The 24132-nt window shown below is 44.9% G+C and overlaps 1 protein-coding gene across 1 annotated transcript in view; it reads left to right on the top strand.

Annotated features, from left to right (window-relative positions):
- The first annotated feature begins 3812 nt into the window (after window positions 1–3812).
- Window positions 3813–24132, top strand: part of LOC111844331 (glutamate receptor-interacting protein 1-like) — an 81083-nt gene continuing 60763 nt past the window's right edge. Inside the window, exon 1 of the mRNA XM_023812702.2 lies at window positions 3813–4261. Coding sequence (XP_023668470.2) covers window positions 4207–4261 — 55 coding nt within the window. The 5' untranslated portion in view covers window positions 3813–4206. The remainder of the gene's footprint in view (window positions 4262–24132) is intronic.

The raw sequence follows: 24132 nt of genomic DNA, 5'->3' as shown, positions 1-24132 counted from the left end.
AGTATCTGAAAGTTGTAAAGGTGAGGTCACCATAAAGGTGCGTAGGCATAAAAGTACAAAATTCCGTGCTTCTTCTGGCTTCTGTGCGGTTTCCATGATGCTATTATGTTGGTTGACGGCCATTAGCACCAGAGACCAAGGTCAAGATCAGACTGTTGAACAATTAAACCATGAATAGAATCAAACCATTAGGTCAGTGCAAAGCAATGTAAGTCTTCAGCAGACCTCTATCAAAGAGGAATGTCAAACTTCATTTCATTACACACGTTGTCTGATACTTAATAAATAAAAAAATGTGACTTTGTGTTGATTTTCTTGGCATTAGGACAATTCATAGTAAATAGAATTTTCACACAATTTCCAGGAAATGTATTTCTAGTAATCTACACTTTTTTATAGCACCATGGGTCCAGTGGAGGAGGAGGAAAATGGATGAGGAGGTCCTATATTTTAACAGAATACCACAAAAATGAGTACTGCACACACTTATAGATTTAACACAGCGTGGAATTCATCTTGGTCACTGATTGAGATTATAAAGTCATATTTTATGTAGAACTTACATGCAAATTTTCAGCGCAAATTTGAAGAGGAATGTATCCTGGCAAAGATTTCAGAAGTGAGACCTTTAGGCAGAATTTTTCAGAAAATCTAAATGCCTGTGAACTTAATGCAGTTTCATTTGGATGCGAAGGACAATGATGATGAACAAAGGGTTAACACTCGTACACACAGTGGGAGGATTCCCATTAGGACACAATAACTGGTTACCGATCAAGTTTAGGAACAGATCCACAGAACATCGATCTTCTGTGTCTGTCACTCAATGCTTCGGATCACTAAATTATTAACAGGACAAATCTTTAAATCTCTTCCTAAATATGTAGTCTAAGGACACATCCCTCTACCACTTGTCGTATAGTCGACGCAGTGTAGCTATGCTATTTACTGATCGTCATCTTGGTTTATATTATGTTATCAAACCATTCAAAATATGGTTAACTGGGGAAACAGAAAATTGACAACAGTTGCAGAATGTAAATTCCAGTTTGTGATTGGGCAAGACCCAGTATCGCCACCATGACTATGCATGTCATTTCCAATCCTTAGACACAGATGGTTCACGTCTGTCTCTTGTGCCCACTATCACTGCTGCAGCTCACTCTGTTTTCTCACTAACACATGAGGCTTCACTTCCTCTCTGATGGAGGCAGGGGGTGGGCGGCAGTATTTTATCGATCCCTACCCCCCCCCCCCCTCCCATCCCTTACGACTGTAGTATTCTATGACTGCAAAGTGCTGAGCTAACAACGCATTCTTGGAAGAAACTAAAGCCACCAAACATCTAGTTCCTTTCCGTAAAGACCTTGGTAGTATACGGAGATGCTGCTCTCTAGAGATTCTCCACCGTAGTGGGGGCACCCTGATGAGGCAAGCATCACACTCAGGCACCCCCACCCCCCCACCCCCAGGGCCAGTATCCATCCAGCGACGGTGGCTTCCCCGGCAACTAACAGCCAGAGAAACTCAACACAACACTGACGGCAGTCAAAACAGCAGCCAGTCGAGCTCGCGGTCAGTGTCATCCTAGCCTGTGCAAACCGCTGAAAGATTTTATACCGTGTGACTGGCACACTAAAAACAAGACGACATATTTCAAATCAGATGCGATTATGGCTCCGGTTTGACATTATCCAATGAAAGATGCGGTAATGACTGCCAGTGGGCAATGGAGACACCACCAGGCAGACTCTCTGACACGAGGCCACTCTCACCGCCTCAGGTGTTGAGGTGACAGGGGCAGTAAAGCTGATTTATTGCAGTCAGGTACTGAGGAAACATTGTACCTGCACTAATATCCATCAGGATTGACAATAATTGGCCGAAAGCTGGCCTTTGCCGTGTGTTTGTGATTGTACTGACTTTAGGAAGACTGACAAGCTAAGTTATCTATTGGAAGGGCACTGCCAGAGGCAGAAATGACTAAAGTTTAATGCTGAACCTGCTTCTGGCTCAGAAAACTTTATTTTGAGCTTTGCGGTCAGTGTCTTGCGTTCCTGATACTGAGAAATGCTTACTGACACTTACATTTAGAAGTTGGTAGGACTCGGAAAAAATGGGGCCGGTAGTTTGTCGAAACCTACCAGTCAAGATCTCGAATTCATTTATTTATTTAGAAGGTGCTTTTATCTAAAGCGACGTGCAACTGAGAAAGCAGCGTCAACCTGTCCCTGGAGCAATGGATAGCTGGGGTTAAGGGTCCAACAGTCAAATCCCTCTGCTAGCCATGGGATTTGAACGAGGGATCTTTTGATCACTAATCGACAAAGCAACACGCTATTTTGAACGTAGCTAAATGTTGAACTCTGAACACTCCATGCCCTCACTGAAGAACGGGTAGTCGAGGTCCTCTAATCATTGATTATGAAGGTGCTTCCTAGATGGAAGCTACCTGGAGCATCATCTGTCAGATCTTCAAGCCTGGTGTTGCCTCTTCACAAACGTGGACTGATTCTGCCCTGTACCATTCCTGTACCTCATCTTTGACACCTCTAGATGTGACTTTCAAACCATGCATGCAGTCAGTGAATGTGCCTGCACCAAGTCCCCGTGGTCCGTGTCTTGGGGGGGGGGGGGGGGGGGGTTGCCAACTAATGGCTAAATAAATCGTAAGGAAGACTGTAGGTGTTTGTATCACGTATGCATCTATCCAAGGCTCGGCTAACATGAAGAGCTCAACTGCTAACACAGCACCTATCGCTAACGAGGCCATTGTTTGTGTGCGTACATTCCTTACACTCCAGAGGGAGTATGTGGCTGTCAGACATTTACAGTTCATTGATACCAGTCTGAATGGCTGTTAACTGCCACGAAAACAATGGACGCCCATCTCATATGAGAACTTCTCCAAGCCGGCAAACCTTTACGATAACCCCTTAATGTTTCATCACGATGACCAGGCATCATTTGCATTGAATTAATAGAGAATCTAAAAACTATAGCTGGACTACTGAAACAGATTCCTTACCATCTCTAACACATGGATGTAACTGAATCCTGATGAAACCATCAGTAACACACAGATTATGTCTATGGGTGAGGTCATTACTAATTTAACACAGGTTTTACCCGGCCAGTGGAATGTAATTGCATTATCTCAGCAATGAGGGGCTCCTGGCTCACCAGGCCCGTGTACTGGTGACACAACGATGTACAGACGTAAACCCCCAAGTCCTCATTATACCGCGGTACTGTTAAAAATAAATCGGCGGTCATACGTAAAGGCAACAGTGTTGCGGGGTAGATGGGCAGCTGGTGAGGTCTGCAGTTAGCTTCACCTCCAGCTTCTTCCCAACTGAGAATGATGTTTTATTTATATAAACCTGTAGGGTTTCACGGTGGCAATACACTACACATAATAACACCGGCCACAATAATACTGTTTCTCGCAGTGACAGTGAGTTATTGCTATATAGAGACCGTGACCGTAACATATAAGGTCACTTACATGGTAACATGAAATTGTTTTGAGAAGCCAGAAAACAGCACGAAAGAGCAGAAATCGACGTCCCATGCACTGCAGCTACTACTTATTTTAATACTTTGGTTTTCCGTTCTAAATGTATTTGTTTTAGCATTTTATTTGCTGATATGTACATTAACCCCTCCTTCCCCGCTTCACAATCTCCTGCTACTGAATGTTCACGATATGCAGCTTAAGGTCCTTAAGAGATCAAACACACAACTTGGTTTGGGTTAAATTTGTTTCCGATCGACTGACACACCTCCCATCACGCTGGATGAATGGACTCATACGTATTGTCTCGCATAACGGAGCGCACCAATCCCCAATCCAGGGATCCATCACTTATATCTAAACGACTGCTATTCCGAGGCATTCTGCTCTCCCAGTGAAAAAGATGTTAATTCAGATAAGTGATAGAAGGAGGAAAAAAAACGTGCCCCGACAACTACACGCACGTCATGCCGTAATTCCTTTCCCTCCGTCGCCCTCCCCTCCTTTGTCATGTCCTCCGTGGCTCCCTCACTCCATAACGAGGCTGAGCTAGAAGCGGCGTTGAATTACACCGGCCACAAAAACGAGGAGCCGGGGCGGTAGGAACCGAGATCTGCGCGCCGAGGCTGGAATGCGCCAAGGGCTTATGTTTTAGAAATACATACCTGAATGCAAACACTGCAAAGGAGATGCCTGGCTGGAAAAAGAACATGCCGGCTTGCTTTCAGGCCGACGATGAGACAGGTAAGCAAGGGAGCTGGGCTCTCATTTTTAAAGTGGATACACGCTTTGCACGGAATCAGCTGGCTGTAGGGAAAGGGGGGGGGGGGCTGCTCCAGTTCCTTACAGCTGTGATCGGGACCGGTGCCACGGTATACAAAGTTACTATGCGATCGCAGGCTTGTCAATCTGCTTTGATTGTTCTTATTTGAAGGGGGGTGTGAAGACAATGTGTTTGCTTACCATTCGCGCCATGATTTAATTTCAAGTTGCAAACAGATAAGGGGCTGCGGGATGTGCATCCAGCACCATGCCGTGTCCGTAAGCAGATGCTCCGTGCACTTCGTCCGCTCCGGGCTGCACGGGTACAGAACCGTCCGTCCAGTGTTACTTTGAGGACGAAACGCATGGTTCAGTGTAGGTTCAGGGTCGCAAGTTATCTTTCTGGTACATAGATCGTGCTTATTGTGGTTTTTGTATGTGTCTGTGTGGTCGTATTTTTGTTAGGGGCTTACAGGAAACCAGTACCATCTTAGGTGTGTGGTTTTTTAAAGGTAGGGGTGTGACCACGAGAATTGATTTGAATGTGGGGGAACCATCGCTGTCGGTGTCTGAATTTAAGATCCGTCGGGGTGTAAGCCGGTCACTGACAGTCGGTAGGGTGTATCTGTGCCATGCATTGTGGAGGCACAGAGCGAAATGGCAGCGCATGGTAAATTACTACGTTTGTGTAGGTTTTGGGCATGGATCGTGGTAATCATCACTATCGTGTTATGTTTTGGGGGTGGGTGTGAAGGATTTGCCCTTTTTTGCACGGAAAACAAACATGCTACACAAAAGATCGGGTAGTACGATATTACTGTATGTTGTATCATTTTTTTAAATACAACAGCCTACGTAAAAGTTACAACCTCGAATGCAAATATATTCCCGAGTGGTCGTGCTATTTAAGGACACAATATACAGGCGGCAAAAAAGAGAGGTTTTAATGTTATTTTGAAATAAAAGCGAATAAAAGGAAGAATGAAAATGGCTCAGAATGTGTCTTTGCATTTCCCTCAGCACGTGATTCTTCAAAGGCAGCAGAAATAAAGGTCATAGAAGAGTATTATCAGTTATGGCTTAACTTTGCCCGTGTTGCAAAGAGCTCTTTTGTGGAAACAACACGGGAATGTATGCAGACTTAACAGTTAGGGACGCACACAGTGTTTCCATATACAGTGTAAACTGCAAATCTGATACACGCTTTATGGATTATGTTTGGAGATTTTGCGTCTTAAAGCGTATTACACTGATCTCGCGACTTGTCATCTCGGCTGTCATTTTTGGCTCGTAATTATCAGTGCCTTTCACCCCTCTGGGGAGATTCCGGATTTAAGTCGCTCCGCCGTGCCCGTTAGGTAAATCTGTGCACGGCTGGGCGGGGTCTGTGACATCCATTCTGCAGATGGCTCTCAAAGCAGAGTCGGACCCACGCTGAGGTGGACCTGGCCAAGGTTCCCGTTGAGTCCCTAACATCAGAACCCACCTCGGCGATGGGGCTGCACCATGCATCAGTGACTCATACCCTGTGGGGGCCAGAGAGAGGTAAGGTGCCACAGACAGCAGTTACAGCTGGTATTACAGCTGGTGGCACTTATTACAGTGATTATCACTGTACTGAGCACCGGAAGAGGAGGTTGTGTCTTTGATTACCAGTCTGGGAGTTTCTGTCTCTAGCTGGTATAGGGTGCTTAACCTGTTGGTTTGGTACCTTTGCTGCTACATAAAATGATGTGTAAAAAGCGTGCATATCAGGTAGATATAAAATGTATAAATCTTTGGAATCTGCACATCTCAAACTTTTGTCTACAAATCATAGATCAGATGGCAAGGTCACAACACTGTTTTATAGTGTATTTTCTCCTGGTTTCAGAGTGAGCTGTTGGATCCAGTCTTTATTTTTTTTCCTCAAGTAATAATTAATAGAAACAGAATTACTCTTGGCGGCGCATTAATCAAAGTACGGTGCACCCCGCCGCCATGCTGCCATGTTCAGTCCTGCACGTTCGATCGCCATCTGTGAGAGGGAAGTCCGGAGACTGCCATACAGGCTCTGGTTTTGGTGGGGTACAGACTAGGCCCCTCTCCCAATCTCGTGGTGTCGTCTGCTGTCAGCTCACCACCTTCAGTTCTGTGGGCGGAACAGCGGCTCTAACGGTCTTATGTGCTTGATATGATGCCTGTAGATTTATTGGGGGGGGGGGTCAGTGGTGGACCACGTGTATTGAAAGTGAGCATTAGCGGTAGGTGATAGCAGCCTTCACCACTCCGCAGTTGCCGTGGGTGCTGCGCATTGAGAGTGAGACTTATGACGGGATTAATTGGCCTTTCCAGACTGCGAGGAATATTATGAAAATAAATTAAATGAAATTCTAATTCCTTCCCCTGAGCATATCTTCAGCTTGTCATAATGCCCGCAGTCAGCCGTTCGGTGTATTTAGGTTTAGTATATTGTACTTTTCGAATATGTTTGCAAAGCATTTAGGGCTTTGTACATCACTGTACCCAGAATGCATTTCTGTTAATATATTTAAGTTGTCATACTGGGGTTTTGTTCAGTGACAGTCCTTCTAGTATTAGGGAGCTAGTTGGCCTTAGATGAATGTACTGGAAACCAGTCTGCTGTTCGCAAAGGTTTCTTCTCATTGCTTGGAGAAGTTTTATACTGTGTAAGTTATATTGTTTCACACTTTTCAGCTCACGCAGCCCTCTGCGTGGATCCTCTCTAGGATGTGGGCACCCGAGACGAGACCTGCTATGCTGAGTTAATTAGATTTTTCTTCCCAAAATGCCCGAAGTCCTTTTAGCTGATCAGATGCTTAAGCACCAAACTGGTAATGGTGCTCTCTTAGAGTACCTCAGATCCTGGCAGAAACCGAAAGCGAGACTCCAGACGTCGAACGCTGGGTCAGGGTTTAACAGACAACCGATTCCTCTAAGAAATTCGTGACAGAGAAATTCAGTTAATATTTCCATTACGGCTGACGACGAGTGCTCTCATTGTAGGTCATGGTAATAACAAGGACAATTTGATGTTCAATCCTGAGAGAGAAAAAAAACTAAAAAAGGGAAATGAGCAAGAACATAAAAACTGTTTGAAATATAATTTGTGTCTTGGTATTAAGATCTGAGTTCATCAAACGGAGAAAAAAGGAAATTACGTTTTCATTTATCAGCTTATCTTTTTTATTCTTCAGTAGCATTTCTGCCTCCGCTTCACCGCTTCAGTGCTTCACACAGTTGGCGAGTCCCAGAACGTCGGCAGCTGAAGCTGAGTTGGAGGAAGGTCCCGCCTGTCACCTGGGCCATGTGGGGGCCACGGCCTTTGGCACCTGTCTGATGATAACATTAGTCATCCAGCCTGATGTTACAGCTTTCAAGGGGCCGTAATTAATTGCCTACCCACTTGAAATGTTGTTCGACTCGGAGGACCCACTAACTGCAGTGACCTCACACATGTCTGATGCCCAAACATTCAACACCAAGAACGCAAAGGCCGTACTTGTGGTCTTGGCAGGACTGGTCTTGATAACTTGCCTTCCAAGAATGAACTTGGGGAGCAATAAACTTGGGGAGCAATAAATCAATTTCAATTATGTTTGGCAAGGATGCAACCGATGTATCCTTGGTATTTGGGGGGGGGGGGACACAAGACCAACATCCGGGAATTTTTACCATCCTCATGTACTCGTGTATTCTTAGTATTGGAACTGGTCTTTGTCACTGGAAGATGATGTAACAAGGTGCACAAGTACCGACAAGTACGCATATTGAGATTCACCCTTGCTTTCTTCGCAAAATGCCCGCACTAACACTTGGCATGGGTCAATTTTCTTCGCCTGTTTTTATTTCTCTGCCTCGGGGATGGTTGAATTTTTACGGCTAGTCTATCAGGTATTTATGGAGGCCTCAAATGGTTTTGGTATTCTTGGGTTATTCTTGAGTAATAGGTTTTAATTAGAGTTATAACTTAATTTTGTTTTTATGGTGCATATTGGTTATAATATGGCCATCATCTATGATTAGTCATCTTGTGCAGCTTCTGGAGTCGGTGTGCCGTAGTCGTCCAATTACTCTGGATAGGACGCCTTCAATACATCACCTTGGTGTCTCCATTATCTGGTTCTTTGTACAGCCTCTGCCTCCTGTGACTGAGGTGCCTAAAGTAACGGAAAGGTGGGACCGAAGCATCTGATTGGTTGATCCTGCCTCCTCTAGCTGCTTGGACCCACCTCCTATACAATCTGTTTGGTTATCTCTCTGAACCAATCGTTTTTCCTTCTGCCCTCAGAACATTTTCGTGAAGGTTTCTTTGTATAGCTTCTTCTTCCAGCTCCCACAAGTGACTGAGGTAACTGAGGTTACAGAAAGCTCCCCTGGAGCGCCGTATCGTTGTGAGGTGGCTGGAAACTGCCAGAAATGTGGCATGTAAGACACTGTCTGGTTCTGGAGGTCCTTTGGTGTAACAGAAGGAACTGGATGCGATGGCACCGGCATTGCGGCTTCGAAGTTCCCTGGGCGTCTCTAAGGGAATGTACGAATTCCCAGCTGGTGTAAGAGGTGGGGAACTCTCTAGAAATGCTGGTGCAGCAGCTAACGCCTTTACAAGACCGAGAGCATCTGGGATGCCGCATCTCGCTTTGCTGATCAATGCAGGCTGGTCTGGGTGGGCTTCATTTACAGAGTAGCACTCGACTGAATTTCACCTTTTATTGAGCGACTTGTACATGGTTGTATTGGATCAGTTCATCTAGGTTTTGGCTAGACTGGTACCGGGTCTGATGGCTGTTGTGGTGGTAGGTTGCTTAGCTGTTAAAATGCCTGGCGTGGACTGTTTTATTAGCCTGATGGAAAAGCATGTTATTATTCAGAATATCGTTCTGTTCTCTTAATCAAAAGTAAAATCACACATTTTATTTGCCATTTTTGTACAGCTTAGCTCAGTTTGAATTTAACTAAATAATAGCTACATTTTATACATTTTAAGTTTCTCTACATTTACTAGTTATATATATTATATATAAGCATTTTAGCTTATATATTCTGTGATGATTACTAGCATTAAATAGCAGGCATACATATGATTTAAATTTTTTTTTACTGATTTGAAATAGGTTGATCTTATCGCACTAATGATGCTCACATCAGGAGCAGGTTATTAATTTCTATGATGCTAGACTTACATAATGCAGGTTATTCATTCTGCTTCTGCAAATGCTACACATGTCAAAAGAAGTTAATCATTCTACTCATGCTAATGCTACACTCATCACTGGGAGAAGTCACTCATACTCATGCTAATGCTACACTCATCACTGGGAGAAGTCACTCATACTCATGCTAATGCTACAGTACACTCATCACTGGGAGAAGTCACTCATACTCATGCTAATGCTACACTCATCACTGGGAGAAGTCACTCCTACTCATGCTAATGCTACAGTACACTCATCACTGGGAGAAGTCACTCATACTCATGCTAATGCTACACTCATCACTGGGAGAAGTCACTCCTACTCATTCTAATGCTACACTCATCACTGGGAGAAGTCACTCCTACTCATGCTAATGCTACACTCATCACTGGGAGAAGTCACTCCTACTCATGCTAATGCTACACTCATCACTGGGAGCCCTTACAAAAATTAACCATGGTTTTACTATGATTAAATAACCATGGTTTACAATGGTTTGTCATTTTTCATGGTTTTTTGGGTAACTATGGAAACCATGACTATGGTTTTATCATGGTTTCGCTACAGTTAAACCCTAGTATAATCTTGGTCATAAACCATGGTCTTTCTTTTACCATGGTCTTTCCAAACCATGGTAGTACTATGGGTAGTACCAAAGTACCATGAGGTACCATAGTAAAACTATGGTTACTACATAAAAACCATAGGAAACCATAGTGAATTTTCATAAGGGAGAGGTCACTCATTCTACTCATGCTAATGCTACATTCATCACTGGGAGAGGACACACATTCTGCCTGTGCTAATGCTACACAAGTCACTGGGAGAGGTCACTCATTCTGCCTGTGCTAATGCTACACTCGTCACTGGGAGAGGTCACTCATTCTGCCTGTGCTAATGCTACACTCGTCACTGGGAGAGGTCACTCATTCTGCCTGTGCTAATGCTACACTCATCACTGGGAGAGGTCACTCATTCTGCCTGTGCTAATGCTACACTCATCACTGGGAGAGGTCACTCATTCCACTCATGCTAATGCTACACTCATCACTGGGAGAGGTCACTCATTCTGCGTGTGCTAATGCTACACTCGTCACTGGGAGAGGTCACTCATTCTGCCTGTGCTAATGCTACACTCGTCACTGGGAGAGGTCACTCTTTCTGCCTGTGCTAATGCTACACTCGTCACTGGGAGAGGTCACTCATTCTGCCTGTGCTAATGCTGCACTCGTCACTGGGAGAGGTCACTCATTCTGCCTGTGCTAATGCTACACTCATCACTGGGAGAGGTCACTCATTCTGCCTGTGCTAATGCTGCACTCGTCACTGGGAGAGGTCACTCATTCTGCCTGTGCTAATGCTGCACTCGTCACTGGGAGAGGTCACTCATTCTGCCTGTGCTAATGCTACACTCGTCACTGGGAGAGCTCACTCATTCTGCCTGTGCTAATGCTGCACTCGTCACTGGGAGAGCTCACTCATTCTGCCTGTGCTAATGCTGCACTCGTCACTGGGAGAGGTCACTCATTCTGCCTGTGCTAATGCTGCACTCGTCACTGGGAGAGGTCACTCATTCTGCCTGTGCTAATGCTGCACTCGTCACTGGGAGAGGTCACTCATTCTGCCTGTGCTAATGCTGCACTCGTCACTGGGAGAGCTCACTCATTCTGCCTGTGCTAATGCTACACTCATCACTGGGAGAGGTCACTCTTTCTGCCTGTGCTAATGCTGCACTCGTCACTGGGAGAGGTCACTCATTCTGCCTGTGCTAATGCTACACTCATCACTGGGAGAGGTCACTCATTCTGCCTGTGCTAATGCTACACTCGTCACTGGGAGAGCTCACTCATTCTGCCTGTGCTAATGCTACACTCGTCACTGGGAGAGGTCACTCATTCTGCCTGTGCTAATGCTGCACTCGTCACTGGGAGAGGTCACTCATTCTGCCTGTGCTAATGCTACACTCATCACTGGGAGAGGTCACTCATTCTGCCTGTGCTAATGCTGCACTCGTCACTGGGAGAGGTCACTCATTCTGCCTGTGCTAATGCTGCACTCGTCACTGGGAGAGCTCACTCATTCTGCCTGTGCTAATGCTACACTCGTCACTGGGAGAGGTCACTCATTCTGCCTGTGCTAATGCTGCACTCGTCACTGGGAGAGCTCACTCATTCTGCCTGTGCTAATGCTACACTCGTCACTGGGAGAGGTCACTCATTCTGCCTGTGCTAATGCTGCACTCGTCACTGGGAGAGGTCACTCATTCTGCCTGTGCTAATGCTGCACTCGTCACTGGGAGAGGTCACTCATTCTGCCTGTGCTAATGCTGTACTCGTCACTGGGAGAGCTCACTCATTCTGCCTGTGCTTATGCTACCCTCATTATTGGGAGAGGTCACACAGTCTATTTATGCCAAAGCTATACTCCTCACACTGTTGTGCTAATGCTATGCTTGTCATTTGGAAAGGTCCGTCATTCTGCCTGTGCTAATGCTGCACTCGTCACTGGGAGAGGTCACTCATTCTGCCTGTGCTAATGCTACACTCATCACTGGGAGAGCTCACTCATTCTGCCTGTGCTAATGCTACACTCATCACTGGGAGAGCTCACTCATTCTGCCTGTGCTAATGCTACACTCGTCACTGGGAGAGGTCACTCATTCTGCGTGTGCTAATGCTACACTCGTCACTGGGAGAGCTCACTCATTCTGCCTGTGCTAATGCTACACAAGTCACTGGGAGAGGTCACTCATTCTGCCTGTGCTAATGCTGCACTCGTCACTGGGAGAGCTCACTCATTCTGCCTGTGCTAATGCTACACAAGTCACTGGGAGAGGTCACTCATTCTGCCTGTGCTAATGCTACACAAGTCACTGGGAGAGGTCACTCATTCTGCCTGTGCTAATGCTGCACTCGTCACTGGGAGAGGTCACTCATTCTGCGTGTGCTAATGCTACACTCGTCACTGGGAGAGGTCACTCATTCTGCCTGTGCTAATGCTGCACTCGTCACTGGGAGAGCTCACTCATTCTGCCTGTGCTTATGCTACCCTCATTATTGGGAGAGGTCACACAGTCTATTCATGCCAAAGCTATACTCCTCACACTGTTGTGCTAATGCTATGCTTGTCATTTGGAAAGGTCCGTCATTCTGTCTGTGCTAATACTACACTCGTCACGACAAGAGCTGTTTCATTCTTGTCACCGCTGTCTTTTGCATTTCCATCACATTCCAAGAGGCTTAACAGTTGGATTTGACACCTCCTGTCTAGTCTGCACCTGGCTATCATAGAGCAGACCCAAAGTGTCAGGTGTCGTGGTGTATTGAGCAGTCGTAGAACTGATTTGTGTCCAAAAGTAGCTTTTCTGCACTGGGTCTATTAAAGTCTTCTGCTGAACTGCAGGTAAACATTAGCCAATAATGGGAAAGCAGCCCAGTCGGTAAATCTTTTATACTTGCAAAAGCCAGGTGTCACTCTTTCTTTCCAAATGATTGCTATAATGAATCCGTTGAGTGTTGGGACTAGATTGATACCCCCTGGATTCCCTCCTCCCCACTCCTCATGGCCCATCTAACAGATTGTAAGCCACATTGTCTTATTGGGGTCAGCCAAAAGCAATGCATCATTCCTTATTACACTTTCATGTTTCCCCTCAAGGAAAGGATGTCTAGTCTGAAGTTACGATGCACAGAATTTAGCCCCTGGTGACCATTAAACCACGCTAAAGCTAAGCTAAAGTAGGACTAGCATTGTTTCTAGTTGTATGGGTTCTGTAGTGCAGTGTCAGAGCCTCAACCATAACCTCTTTAGGAGGGTAGGTGTGTGACTGTGTGTGGGCAGGGACCCGTGCGTAAGCATACATCTGCCTTCATGCCGTGTTTGTTTGTTGTCTTTCTCTTGTCATCCTTCCCACCACCAGAGGCTGCATGCGGAAGCTGGCTGAACAGCAAAGAATGAACGTTTGTCTTGTCGTAAGTGCTCTCCAGTGGATGAACACAAAACAAAGTCCAATCCAGTGACAGTGTACTCGTTGTGCTTTGTAAGGTTTAAGATTCAAAGGCAATGCTTTTCAAAGGTATTTCTTCGGCACTCCTGCAATGATCGTGGTCTTCTGCCTACTACTGGCTCAAGGGGCTTTCTGTTACTTTAATGGTTGCGCCGTCACTGAAGTATCATCTGCATGAAAATGCATTTTTTTATTTTTAAAGCCTAATGCTACCATCCTCTCTGTTTGTTGAATTACTGACTTTCTTCAAGCAATTTGCTTTTGATCACTGGTGGTACCTGCTTCTCATTTGTGTTTGAGGGCTCTTTGAGAGGCAGTAAGGGGAGCGTTTAGGCCCAAAGCAGCCACAGGGAGGTTACTGAATGCCGAAGTCAGAGGTAAAAGGTCAAATCCTGCTCCTTGTGTCACTGCGTAACCAGGATAGGATGACATGGTGACATATGGTCACTTTACATTGCAGGACTAGGTGCTGCCGGAATATCGTAGTGTAGCACATGTCATTAATATAGATGGTGTTCAGATCCAGCTTTAGCTGCTGTCTGTTTTTTGGCATCATAGGTCTAATGTGGTGGAAATGGAAGTAAAATTACTTTTGCCTGAAATGTTAATGTCATTTGTCTGGCTGCCGTTTCTAGTTACTTGCACGTTCTTCCATGCTGTTTGGGTGCTCAAAGAGAAATTCTGAATGATCCTGAATGGTCTGAGGTTTGACTGTCGAACAGCATTTCGTGATAATGCTTCTGACATGGAACTGTTATGCTTCGCTGCCATTTTTATTAGTTTAAACTCTCCGCCAAAAATAAACGCTGAAAACCTCTTTTTAATACCTTTAAGAGCTGCATACTTGAAACACTACTGCATATAAATAGGAACTTGGAGATTATCCAAGAATAAATAGATTTTTTTTTTGTATATGTGTGTGTGCCTGGGTGTGCTTTGATGTTTAAATTGCATACCTTTTAATATGAAAAGCATTTCATTTTCAATTGGTATTTACTGTATATATTTTTGAGGCTATAAAGTTGAGATAAATTAATAAACCTAATGAAGTGTCTTTTTCTGTCTTTTGATTGTAATGAATAAAATTAAGGCATTTTTTGAGGCAATTTTTTTGAGGATGCTGGTAGGTAGGATGGTAGACCTCATGCTGATGCTGCTGACTTTGTCCAGGCGTCAAAAGGTGCTTAAAAACAGAGTGAGGTTTGTTAGGGATGTCCTTGGTACCATTTCTGGTTTCTCTGCTGTAGAGCGGAGTTCCCCAGTAGGCACACCCTGAGCCAAATACAGGCCCACTGCCAGCGATTAAGGACGTACACCTTGGCTAAGCATATCTAGATAATGGCAAAATCAGTGCAGAGGAGGTAGCCTACTGTAAATTCACCGTGGTAACGGGGTCAGTTGAAAGCAAACCAACAGAGCGAATGTAAATCTTCCTTGCATGAAAGCCTTAGCCAGTGCTAAAATGCGTAAAATCAATAACGAGAATAGACAATTTAATTCTGACTGAATGGACTGTTTTTGTGTGTTTTTTTTTTTTTTTTACCGAACAACATCAATGTTAAACCGACTTGTTTGCTATGAGCTTGGACTGTAGCTGACTGCAAAGCAGCTGATACGGAGCAGCCACAGCTACACTGCAAAGTCAGACAGCTGTAAAGTAAAGGTTGCGAACCTGATCACTGCGTACAATCGTTATCCTGTTATGACCCGTAAGACAAGGGGGATGTTCCACGAAGCAGAGAGAGCCGGGCTAACTTAAGCTCGAAGTCAGTTACAGTCCAGTTACAGTTTAGGTAAGGAGCATTGTTATTGGACAATCTCCACCAACTGAGAAATCCTGCTTTGTGAAACACCCGCGAGGACCGCAAGAAAGAACATGAAGAAAAAACGGTGACGGATGCAGAGTTGTTGGAAATGTGAAAAAGTGACATAGTGGAAGTTTTAACTCGCAATGAAAAAAGCAGAAAAGGTTGTGGAGCTGCTGCAGCGAGCGCAGTCGTCGCACGCGACAGCCGTGAGAAGAGCAGAAGTTTCAGTGGACCTCAGGACTGATATAGAACCGCTATCTCTGTGTGTGACAGTTTTTAATGGAAAACTAGCTACTGCGTTCACTTTCCGTAAACCAGCACATGGCTGGCAAAACTATCTCTAACAAACTGAGCCAGCTCTTTGAAAACGTGGGGAAAAACTGTGCCACTAATGGACCTCAGTACATGGTTGGGCAACATAAATCAATAATAACAATTATAAATATTGCTTTCATGCTGGTACATAAAAACTGCTAATTATAAAACCACATGAGGATGACGCCCTGGCCCTCTGCTTTGTGCTGGATTAGCTCCTGAGAAAGGGATTCCTGCTTAACGTCTCATGCTGAACAGTTAATTCATTATCATGGTCTTCGCATGTTTGGTGATTTTGATGCACACATTGTTTTTGGGTTTGTCGCCATTTTCCCCGCCTTTTTTGTGATGTAATCCCCTTCTTCCAGTAAGGTGCCGTGCATTCAAGTTGCTAATGTGTCTGTTTTCCCATCTGCTAAATAAGATTTTGAATGTTTTCTGCTGTAACTAGTGTCATGTTTTTTTTCCACTACGGTTCACTGGGGAGGTAACATCAAGGCGAAGGAGTTAGGCGGCATAACAGGTTGAACAAAATTTTGAGGAAAGTTAATGTCGTCATGGGACAGCACCAGTACTTCTTGGAAAGGGTCGTGGGAACAGCTCCTTGCTGAATGAGGCCTATCCTCTCTGCACCGTCATCCACTGTCCTGTCTCTCGGAAATGCATGACTGAGCCATTCAGGGGCTCCTTTGTTTCAGCTGACATTTATTTGCTCATCGCTTCTGGTCTCTCTGTTCCTTGCTCCACCCAACCTGAAGGACACCAACCCCATGGTCTATTGTTCCATCTCCACTAAATTATGCATATTCCGTGTTTCCGGCTCAGTTGTACCCTCACTTCCTTTTGATTCCTTTGAGGTGGGTGCAGGGAGTTGTTTACTCTTGTAATGCTACCGGGCAACAGAAATTCCCCCTGAAGGCAGATGAGTAAAATTTGATCTCATCTCAGCCACTCGAGTTTGTTGTCCAGTTAGTATCTGTAATGTTTTTCTGCGCATTTTAAGATAAATATCTCTTGAAGTACCAGTACCAGTAAGAACTTCAAGTGTGCTGAGCAGAGTTTCTGCATCTGTGCCGAACCAAGTTTAATTTCTATCCATTTACTGCTGTATTGCCGCTGCTTAGATTTTTTTTCCAGCTTCAAGCACCATGAAGAAGGCTTATTCTTATGAACTGAAGACTTCCGCCTCCTGTGGAATGAAAGGCAGTAATCGTTAGCATTTGCATTTGAAGAGGCACTGATATGCTAATGGTTGCGTATGCTTAGATCACATGGTCTGTCATGTGACTTTCTTTCAGGCCCATGATCCATATGTCATTCTCTCACTACAGTCACGACCACAGTATTTTGTTTTTCACTTAAATTTCAACTCTGATGCATAAAATCTTCTTCATACCTGTAAATATGCAGTATGCACATATTCACCAAGAACATTAGACAAAGGATGCTGTACACTTAAGTGTAAAAATCTTTGACTAGGAAATTACGTGGTCTCCTTTCTTCTCTGCCTGACACAGTTTTGACAGGTTTTCCTTCCCTTGCAACCGCAGTGCTGCGTTCGTCATCCCCGACTCCGTGCAGAGTGACGTGCCGCTCGCTCTGATGGGTCCCCTCTCCTCCTCTTTTCGTTCCTTCCTCCTGCTCTTTGACAACATCCTTCAGAGCTTCGTAGCACTTTCCACATCCCCCTAATCCCGAGAAATATCTCGCGGTTGTTTTTGTTGGTTTATGCATCAGTCTGATTTTCCTGTTGCGCGCGTAGAGGTGTCAACACTATCCAGCTTGGTGAGGGGGGGGGGGGGGGGGGTTTGCCGCCATTGACCTTTAAGTGTCCCCCACTCCGTGCAATTTTGGCCTGCTGGAAGGACAGGCTGACCATTCTTACCTGCCTCCAGAGACCAACGTTTGGACTTGGTGCTGGTTGCCCATCCATTGACGCATTTACTGTGTCTGCCTTATCAATCTGTGTGTGTTACTATCTGATTCCCTTCATCACTTTAAGCTTTGGCACGACTCTGATTGGTTGGGGCCTGTATGCTTATGCTGCTGCCTTTTGCATAAAGCTGCTGAATATTTTTAACAGATCTTGGTGCCTGGTTTGTTACATCAGCCCTGCTTGCCTGCTGAATTCTGGGAAAACGTGTCATTTTCTGGCATCTTAAGCAGCAGGTAAGGATGTCACTTGTATGTCTTAAATGACTTTAAAACAGTGTGAGTCGCTGTTGTGGAATTTTAAATGAATTTAAATGGAGGATACGTCTTGGGTTTTTTGTTAGATGGGTAAATTTAATCCAGCAAAGCAACTTTGTCCCCTTTTCTTTTCAAATAGCATCAAAGATCACATTTTGAGACCGCATTTCCTTCAAGAAAGAAAACCCTTTCAGCATTCCCCAGTGTTCTTCTATATCCATGTAAATCTGGGCTTCTTAACCTGGGGTTCATGAACTTGGATGGAGGAGAAAAAACATTATTTTCAGTAACCTCTAACTGAAAATTAGGGGTGACACACTTCACAGGCATCACCAGACTTGGGCCAAAGACAGTAAAATGGGTAAGACCCATTAATATAAATGTACAGTTTTCAAGTCAAAAATTCCAAGCAAAATGTTAATTAATTCCCTTCCTGCGCCTGTCTGTGTACTTTTCTTTGGTTCATTTAGATTGCGTGCTCATTCCAATGCATCGCAGTCATCCTTGACAGGCTTCAAGCCTACAGAGGCATGTTCCCATGACTTCGGTTCGAGATGAATACCTTTCTCATAAATCGCCAACGCCGTTAAACTCCGGCTTAGGTGTAAAACCTTCTTTGAGATTTGGCTGTGGCCGATTATACGCGATTCGGAATGTTCTGCCATGCTATGTTATTGTCACCTTGCGGTGAGATTCTGCATTGAACTGGGAGCGACTGACTGGCCGGGGTGAATCGATATGGTTAAAAATGCGAAATCTCCAGATAGGGGGTTAGTCAGCTTTGTGGTCAAATGAATATCTCACCAGGGCTGCTACTCATCTCCTGCTTTCAGGAGTATAAATCATATGTGTGTGTGTGTCTGTGTCTATGTATGTGTGTGTGTGTGTGTGTGTGTGTGTGTGTGTACGCCTGCCTGCCTACAGAGGCTGGAATTAATGTGTGTCATGATGCTGATCCACTGATTTTTAATGTGATGGTTCTAGTGGACGGATCCACAAACGGGCCGAGGCTGGGGATCCGGCCCGCAGGAGCCACGGTGGCATTTATCTTTAGAAACGTGATTGCTTCTGGACTCGTTTTTGAGTCCTTCATCGTGATGGTGATGAAAGGCACAGCTATGCTAATGATACCACAAAGTGCAAACGGTGTCAGATGGCACATCTGGAGTAAGGTCCCACGTGACTAATTGCCTCATCGTGACTCAGTGCCTTAAAGACACTAATTTTTTTTTGAAAACCGTCTCTTCATTCTTTGCTTGGGTGATGACGGAAATCATTAAAAATGGAAGCTTATGTTGCTGTTGAGCACAATGGCTGCTAATTTCCATTGAGATTAATTAGTGGCTCCTTCTAATTGGAGTTTGGAGTGAGTGCAGCTGGGTGGAGGGTAGGTGGCACTTGTACGTCGAGCATGACTGGCAGAATGTGGAGTTGGAACAGCTGTCATTTCAATGTCTCTTCTGATGAATACTAGATCTGCTACCACAGAAATGGACCTGTAGTGTTTGTGGGGAGGAAATTTAATGACTATTCTGTATATTCCTGGTAATTCCCATGGAAAGTTTCCAACTTTCCCAGCTTAACTTCCCATGAAATGGAAAGTTTCTGGAAATTTACCACCCCTTTGCAACCCTACTAATGCAATAATGTGTCTCTTGCTAAGCTTAGTCTTGTATGTCTATCAGGTGTTATTCTGGTGAATTGTATTTTTTGGGTTTATATTGTAAGTCTTGGTCATATAGCCTTGGTCTTGTTAACTCACCGCCAAGAGATGGAAGTGATGCCGGCATTCCGTTCAAAAAGAAGGCTTCGTTTTCCTCAAAGCATATCGTGAATGACTGGGGGTGTCGAGCGGCGATTAGGCCTAAGCCCTCTTAAGGAGCGAACAGGAAACCGCGATCTCCTTCACAGTCGTGCAGAAGTCCTCCCCTCCGCTTAGGGATCGATGCGTCTCTGGGAGTTAAAGGCGTTTAACTATGGATCGCGGGTGAGAATTTAAGGTTTTTGTACGGTTGCCAAGTCGTCTAAAAGCTTGCGCCTGATATGTCTGAAAACCTTGCATAAAACCCAACACTAAATGCCTAAATGTTTCTTTCAGAGCTACAGGAAGTACTTAATGTCTTTCGATAGTTACAGGAATGATTGATTTTTTTTATTTTTTATTTTTGGAAATGTCAGGTATTAAGAGACTTGAGAGGATTGTGAATAGGTAAATAAACCTTCCAGGAAAAAACAAAGAATTATGAAGTGCTCCAGTGTCATACCAATACAGCCTAGCGCTGCTTCACCTGCAAACGACGTGAAAAATGCTCCGTTTCCTGATTAGTCACAGCCTGAGTGGCAGATTAGCAGTGTCATAGAATTCTGGAAATATGCAAATGAGCACATCTACATCTTCTGCCCCTGCTGCGAGGTGTCGGTAGCGGGCAGAGCAGGGGCTGATGGGTAAAATCCTTCCGCAGGGCGGGAATTGGCTTGGCGTGACATTTTGGCTGTGATTATAGCACGAGAGACATGAGGGTCTGCATTGGTGCTTGGGAGGGAGAGAAGATACCCCCTTGCAGTGAGCGCTAACATGCATGTGCCGTTAAGTGTCTCTTGGTTTTGCCACGTAAGGCTTTTCAGCACCCAAACGCCAATCCTCTCGGCGATGCTCGTCCCCAAGCTGCTTATTTGATGGCCGCTGCTTTCCTCTTCTTATTTAAACTGCTTGGCCCCATTTTCTTTTCAAGCATCAGTGTTAATTGGATTTATTTCATGCGCTTTTAGCACCAATTTGGAGTTCTCTTCCTGGTTAGCTACGCTCTTCGTGCAGGGAGTGGGTGTCGTTGCTCGTCCTCTTTCCCCTGGGTCCCATGTGGATGACAGTCTCTGCGTGTTACAGATCCCGGTTGAGCTTGTGGTCACACGGCACAGGATGGCGTCCCTAAATCACACGCAGGCCCCTCAAATCCTGAACATGGGAGTCTAAACCGTGGGTGTAACCAGTGCCCAACGGCAAGCCTTCTCCCAGCATGCCGAGTGCTCCCATGGAGACATTAATTTGGGTTCACCTCGTGGCCTTGCTGAAGGGTGGGCTGTAGGTCGTTTCTCAGCCCGCAGCTCATCCAGCGGTGCCACGTTCATCATCTGTCTCCGTCATCTTTATCACCCGATGTGTTCCCCTTAAAAAAACAATCCTTGGAGTATCAGGGGTCCCATTTGACGTTAGCAGAGTGAGCTGGCAGTCCAATAGGCTGAATAAATGGATGTGTTTCAAGCAACTTCTCCCCAGGGTAGTGCAGAGAGGTGGGAGTCAAAGGAACAGGCCTCTTGAATTTTATACTGTACGTCTTAATAGCATGTGACATTCCTTGGATATGAATGCTGGTTTCGCTTGAGCTTTGCCTGTAGAATTTTTTTCGTTGTAGATTTTCTTTCCATAAATCCAAATCTCAGAGAAAAAAATGCCCTTCTCTAAAAACACTAAATTACCAATGTATACATGCATTATGACAGTTTCACCGACCTATTTCACTTATTCAGTCAGGTTTTCATACCCGGATCGAATCTTATAAGCAGAAAAAGGGTTTAAGGTTTCAGATTTCTGACCTGATTCTCTCCTGTTATCCAGTCTTCTTCCCATCCCTCAGGGGGAAAAACCTGAAGCCTCTCAGGTTGTCATGGTGAGGTAGTGCTATCTGTGGCCGTTTTGAGGGAGATCGGTGGGGGGGAATTCTCCTTGAGGACATAACAGCCCTTTCCCAATCCCCGCAAGAGGCTGTATCGTATTGTATCCCTCCCCTTCCCCATTGGGGATCAGTCCCTGCACAGGAAATGGGAATGTCACTGGGATTTAGTCTCCATGTAGGAATGAATGCTGAAGCAGCCTAGCGACGCTAGTTTTGCGAAGATCCATGAGAGAGCGCAGATTTAGCTTAGCATGTCGGTGATTCTCACAGTTCAATGTCAGTTGGGTGATGCCTGCAGCCGAGAGACAGACCCATTTAACTTAGCGTGTCGGTGATGCTCAGGGTGGGAGAGACCCCCGATTTTACCTTAGCGTGTCGGTGATGCTCAGGGTGGGAGAGACCCCCGATTTTACCTTAGCGTGTCGGTGATGTTTAGAGCAAAGAAAAAAGATTTAGCATAGCATGGGCGTGATACAGCTATGAGCACCAAGTAGCGTTTCTGTGATGCTCAAGGCAGGGAGAGAGCCCCCATTTAGCTAGCATGTCGGTGACATTTTAGCGGGGAGAAAGCCCCCATTTAGCTTAGCCGGAAGAAAGCCTGTGACGCTCAGACAGGGAGAGAGCCCCATTTAGCTTAGCATGTCTGTGACGTTGTAGCAGGGAGAGAGCCCCCATTTAGCTTAGCGTGTTGGTGATGCTCAGTGATGGGTGATGTGTTTTGTCAGTAGTTTGCTAGATGAATTTGAGTTAAGATTGCAGATGGGTGTCTTGCCTTCTAAGTGAAATAATAGGTACCTATCATTCAAAAATGCGTTCAGCTGAGACTCATATCATCTAGCTTTGGTTGTGTTATGTCAAGCCATTCATCAGTTGGAGTGAACAGCAATTACCTTTTTCCACTCCTAATCCATTATTTGTGGTAGTATATATGTATTAGCTATCTTAAAGTAGTTACTTGACAACAACAAATAAACTAGTTCTATTGCTATTTCTGCCATTTTTGTTACAACTCAAACTAATTTGAAGCCCTTGAAGTTGTGAAGTAAAAGACTACCCTAAAAATCCTGGAAGTCATACATTAAGCCAGGGGTGGCCAATCTTATCCGCAAAGGGCCGCTGTGTATGTGGGTTTTCGCTGCAACTCCCTAATTATATTACTAATTAGAGGACTGATTGCCTGAAGGGTTTGAACAGCTGACCTACAGGTTATCCCAAAAACCTGCATACACACGGCTCCTCTGCGGATAAGATTGGCCACCCCTGCATTAAGCTGAAAACTCTCCTAAAAAAGATGCGGTTTAGAGTGTGTGCTTTTAAAGTGCAGCTGGGATGCTCAGCTCAAATCCCTGAAACCTACCCCACTGTCATTTTCGTAAGAGCTATAAGATATTTTGTCATCTAGGAATTGACTCTGCTGACATGTTTTGTGCGTGTTCATGTCTGTCAATCCTCATCGAGTCTAGTATTAAAAGCTTAACATTCGTTATTTGGCTATTTATGGTTTTATTTCTGGAATGTGTGTATGCTTTTTGTTTTCTTAGGGCAGGGGTCACCAGGGCAATATCCAGCTATATCCAGCTATATCCAGCTCACTATCCCCTTTATATCTGGGAGTCAAAACAATGTGTCACAAATGTGTTAACGTAGAATAAAGTGATTGGAAGGAGAGACGGGTGTTGAACTTCCTACAGAACTTCTCAGGCTCCTTGAGGAGAGAGATTACAGATCTGCGAGGTGATATGGGATGAAATGCATGCTGAGGGATTTCTTTTCACAAAATGATTCTTTTGATAGTAAACCTATTCACCTGGTGTTTCACTTATTAAAATCTTTTCTAAACCTGAAACAAAACCTGTTTGTCACTTCTGTACCAACTTGCAAGGAGATCTCAGAGATTCCGATTCTAATTTGAGTGATGGCTGTCTCTCTTTTTAAGAGTCAGTGTAAGTCAGTGTTCTGTGGTTCTTCTGAGTTTGCTTTGTTCCTTCTCAAGGCTGAGCTGCTCTTGTTCCTACAGTGTTTGTGGCTTCTTTTTTGTTTAGTTTTTTTGCTATACAGCGTTCAGTTTGTGAAGGATATTTGTCCTCTTTGAAAAATCTATATTCATGAATGTGCGCAGAGAGATGTTTAAGGTTACAGATGTGGTCAGGATGCATTATACTGTATCTCTGTTTTTCCTTTTTACTACATGGCTTCTTTGAACACTGCCTATATGAGATAGTGACCTAGTGCCATGTTAGCTGTGTTGGTTGCCATGGTTATGTCAGGGCATCGTGGGGTTGCATCGCAAGGTGCCTGGGGCCATGGTTTGTGGGCGGAGTCAGGTTGCCATGCCGCCGGAATGCACCCCTGATTTTTTCCCACACCAGAAATGTCTGTGATCTTTGAGGCAGATGTAGGGAGATGGTCCTTGGTGGAGGAACATGGGTTTAAGTGCTGGCTCCAGCAGATAAGGAGATGGAGCCTTTCTCTGCGGCCTTCACTGCGGCAGGATCGCCTATTTTCACAGAGTCAGAAGCCAAACTTGTGGCAGATATGAAGCGTCGCTCATTTGTCGGATCTGCCTTTTCTTGTGCGAGATGGAGACCTCTGGCTGTGGCTTTCCTTGCACATCTCAAGTACCCTCTCTTCTGGAGGCTTTTAAATCTGCAGACATTCGATTGGCTTC

This window comes from Paramormyrops kingsleyae, chromosome 3, assembly GCF_048594095.1.
Source record: "Paramormyrops kingsleyae isolate MSU_618 chromosome 3, PKINGS_0.4, whole genome shotgun sequence".
Classification (NCBI taxonomy): Eukaryota; Metazoa; Chordata; class Actinopteri; order Osteoglossiformes; family Mormyridae; genus Paramormyrops; species Paramormyrops kingsleyae.
The sequence above is the reverse complement of the archived record's forward strand: the minus strand, read 5'-3'. Positions and strand labels throughout refer to the sequence as shown.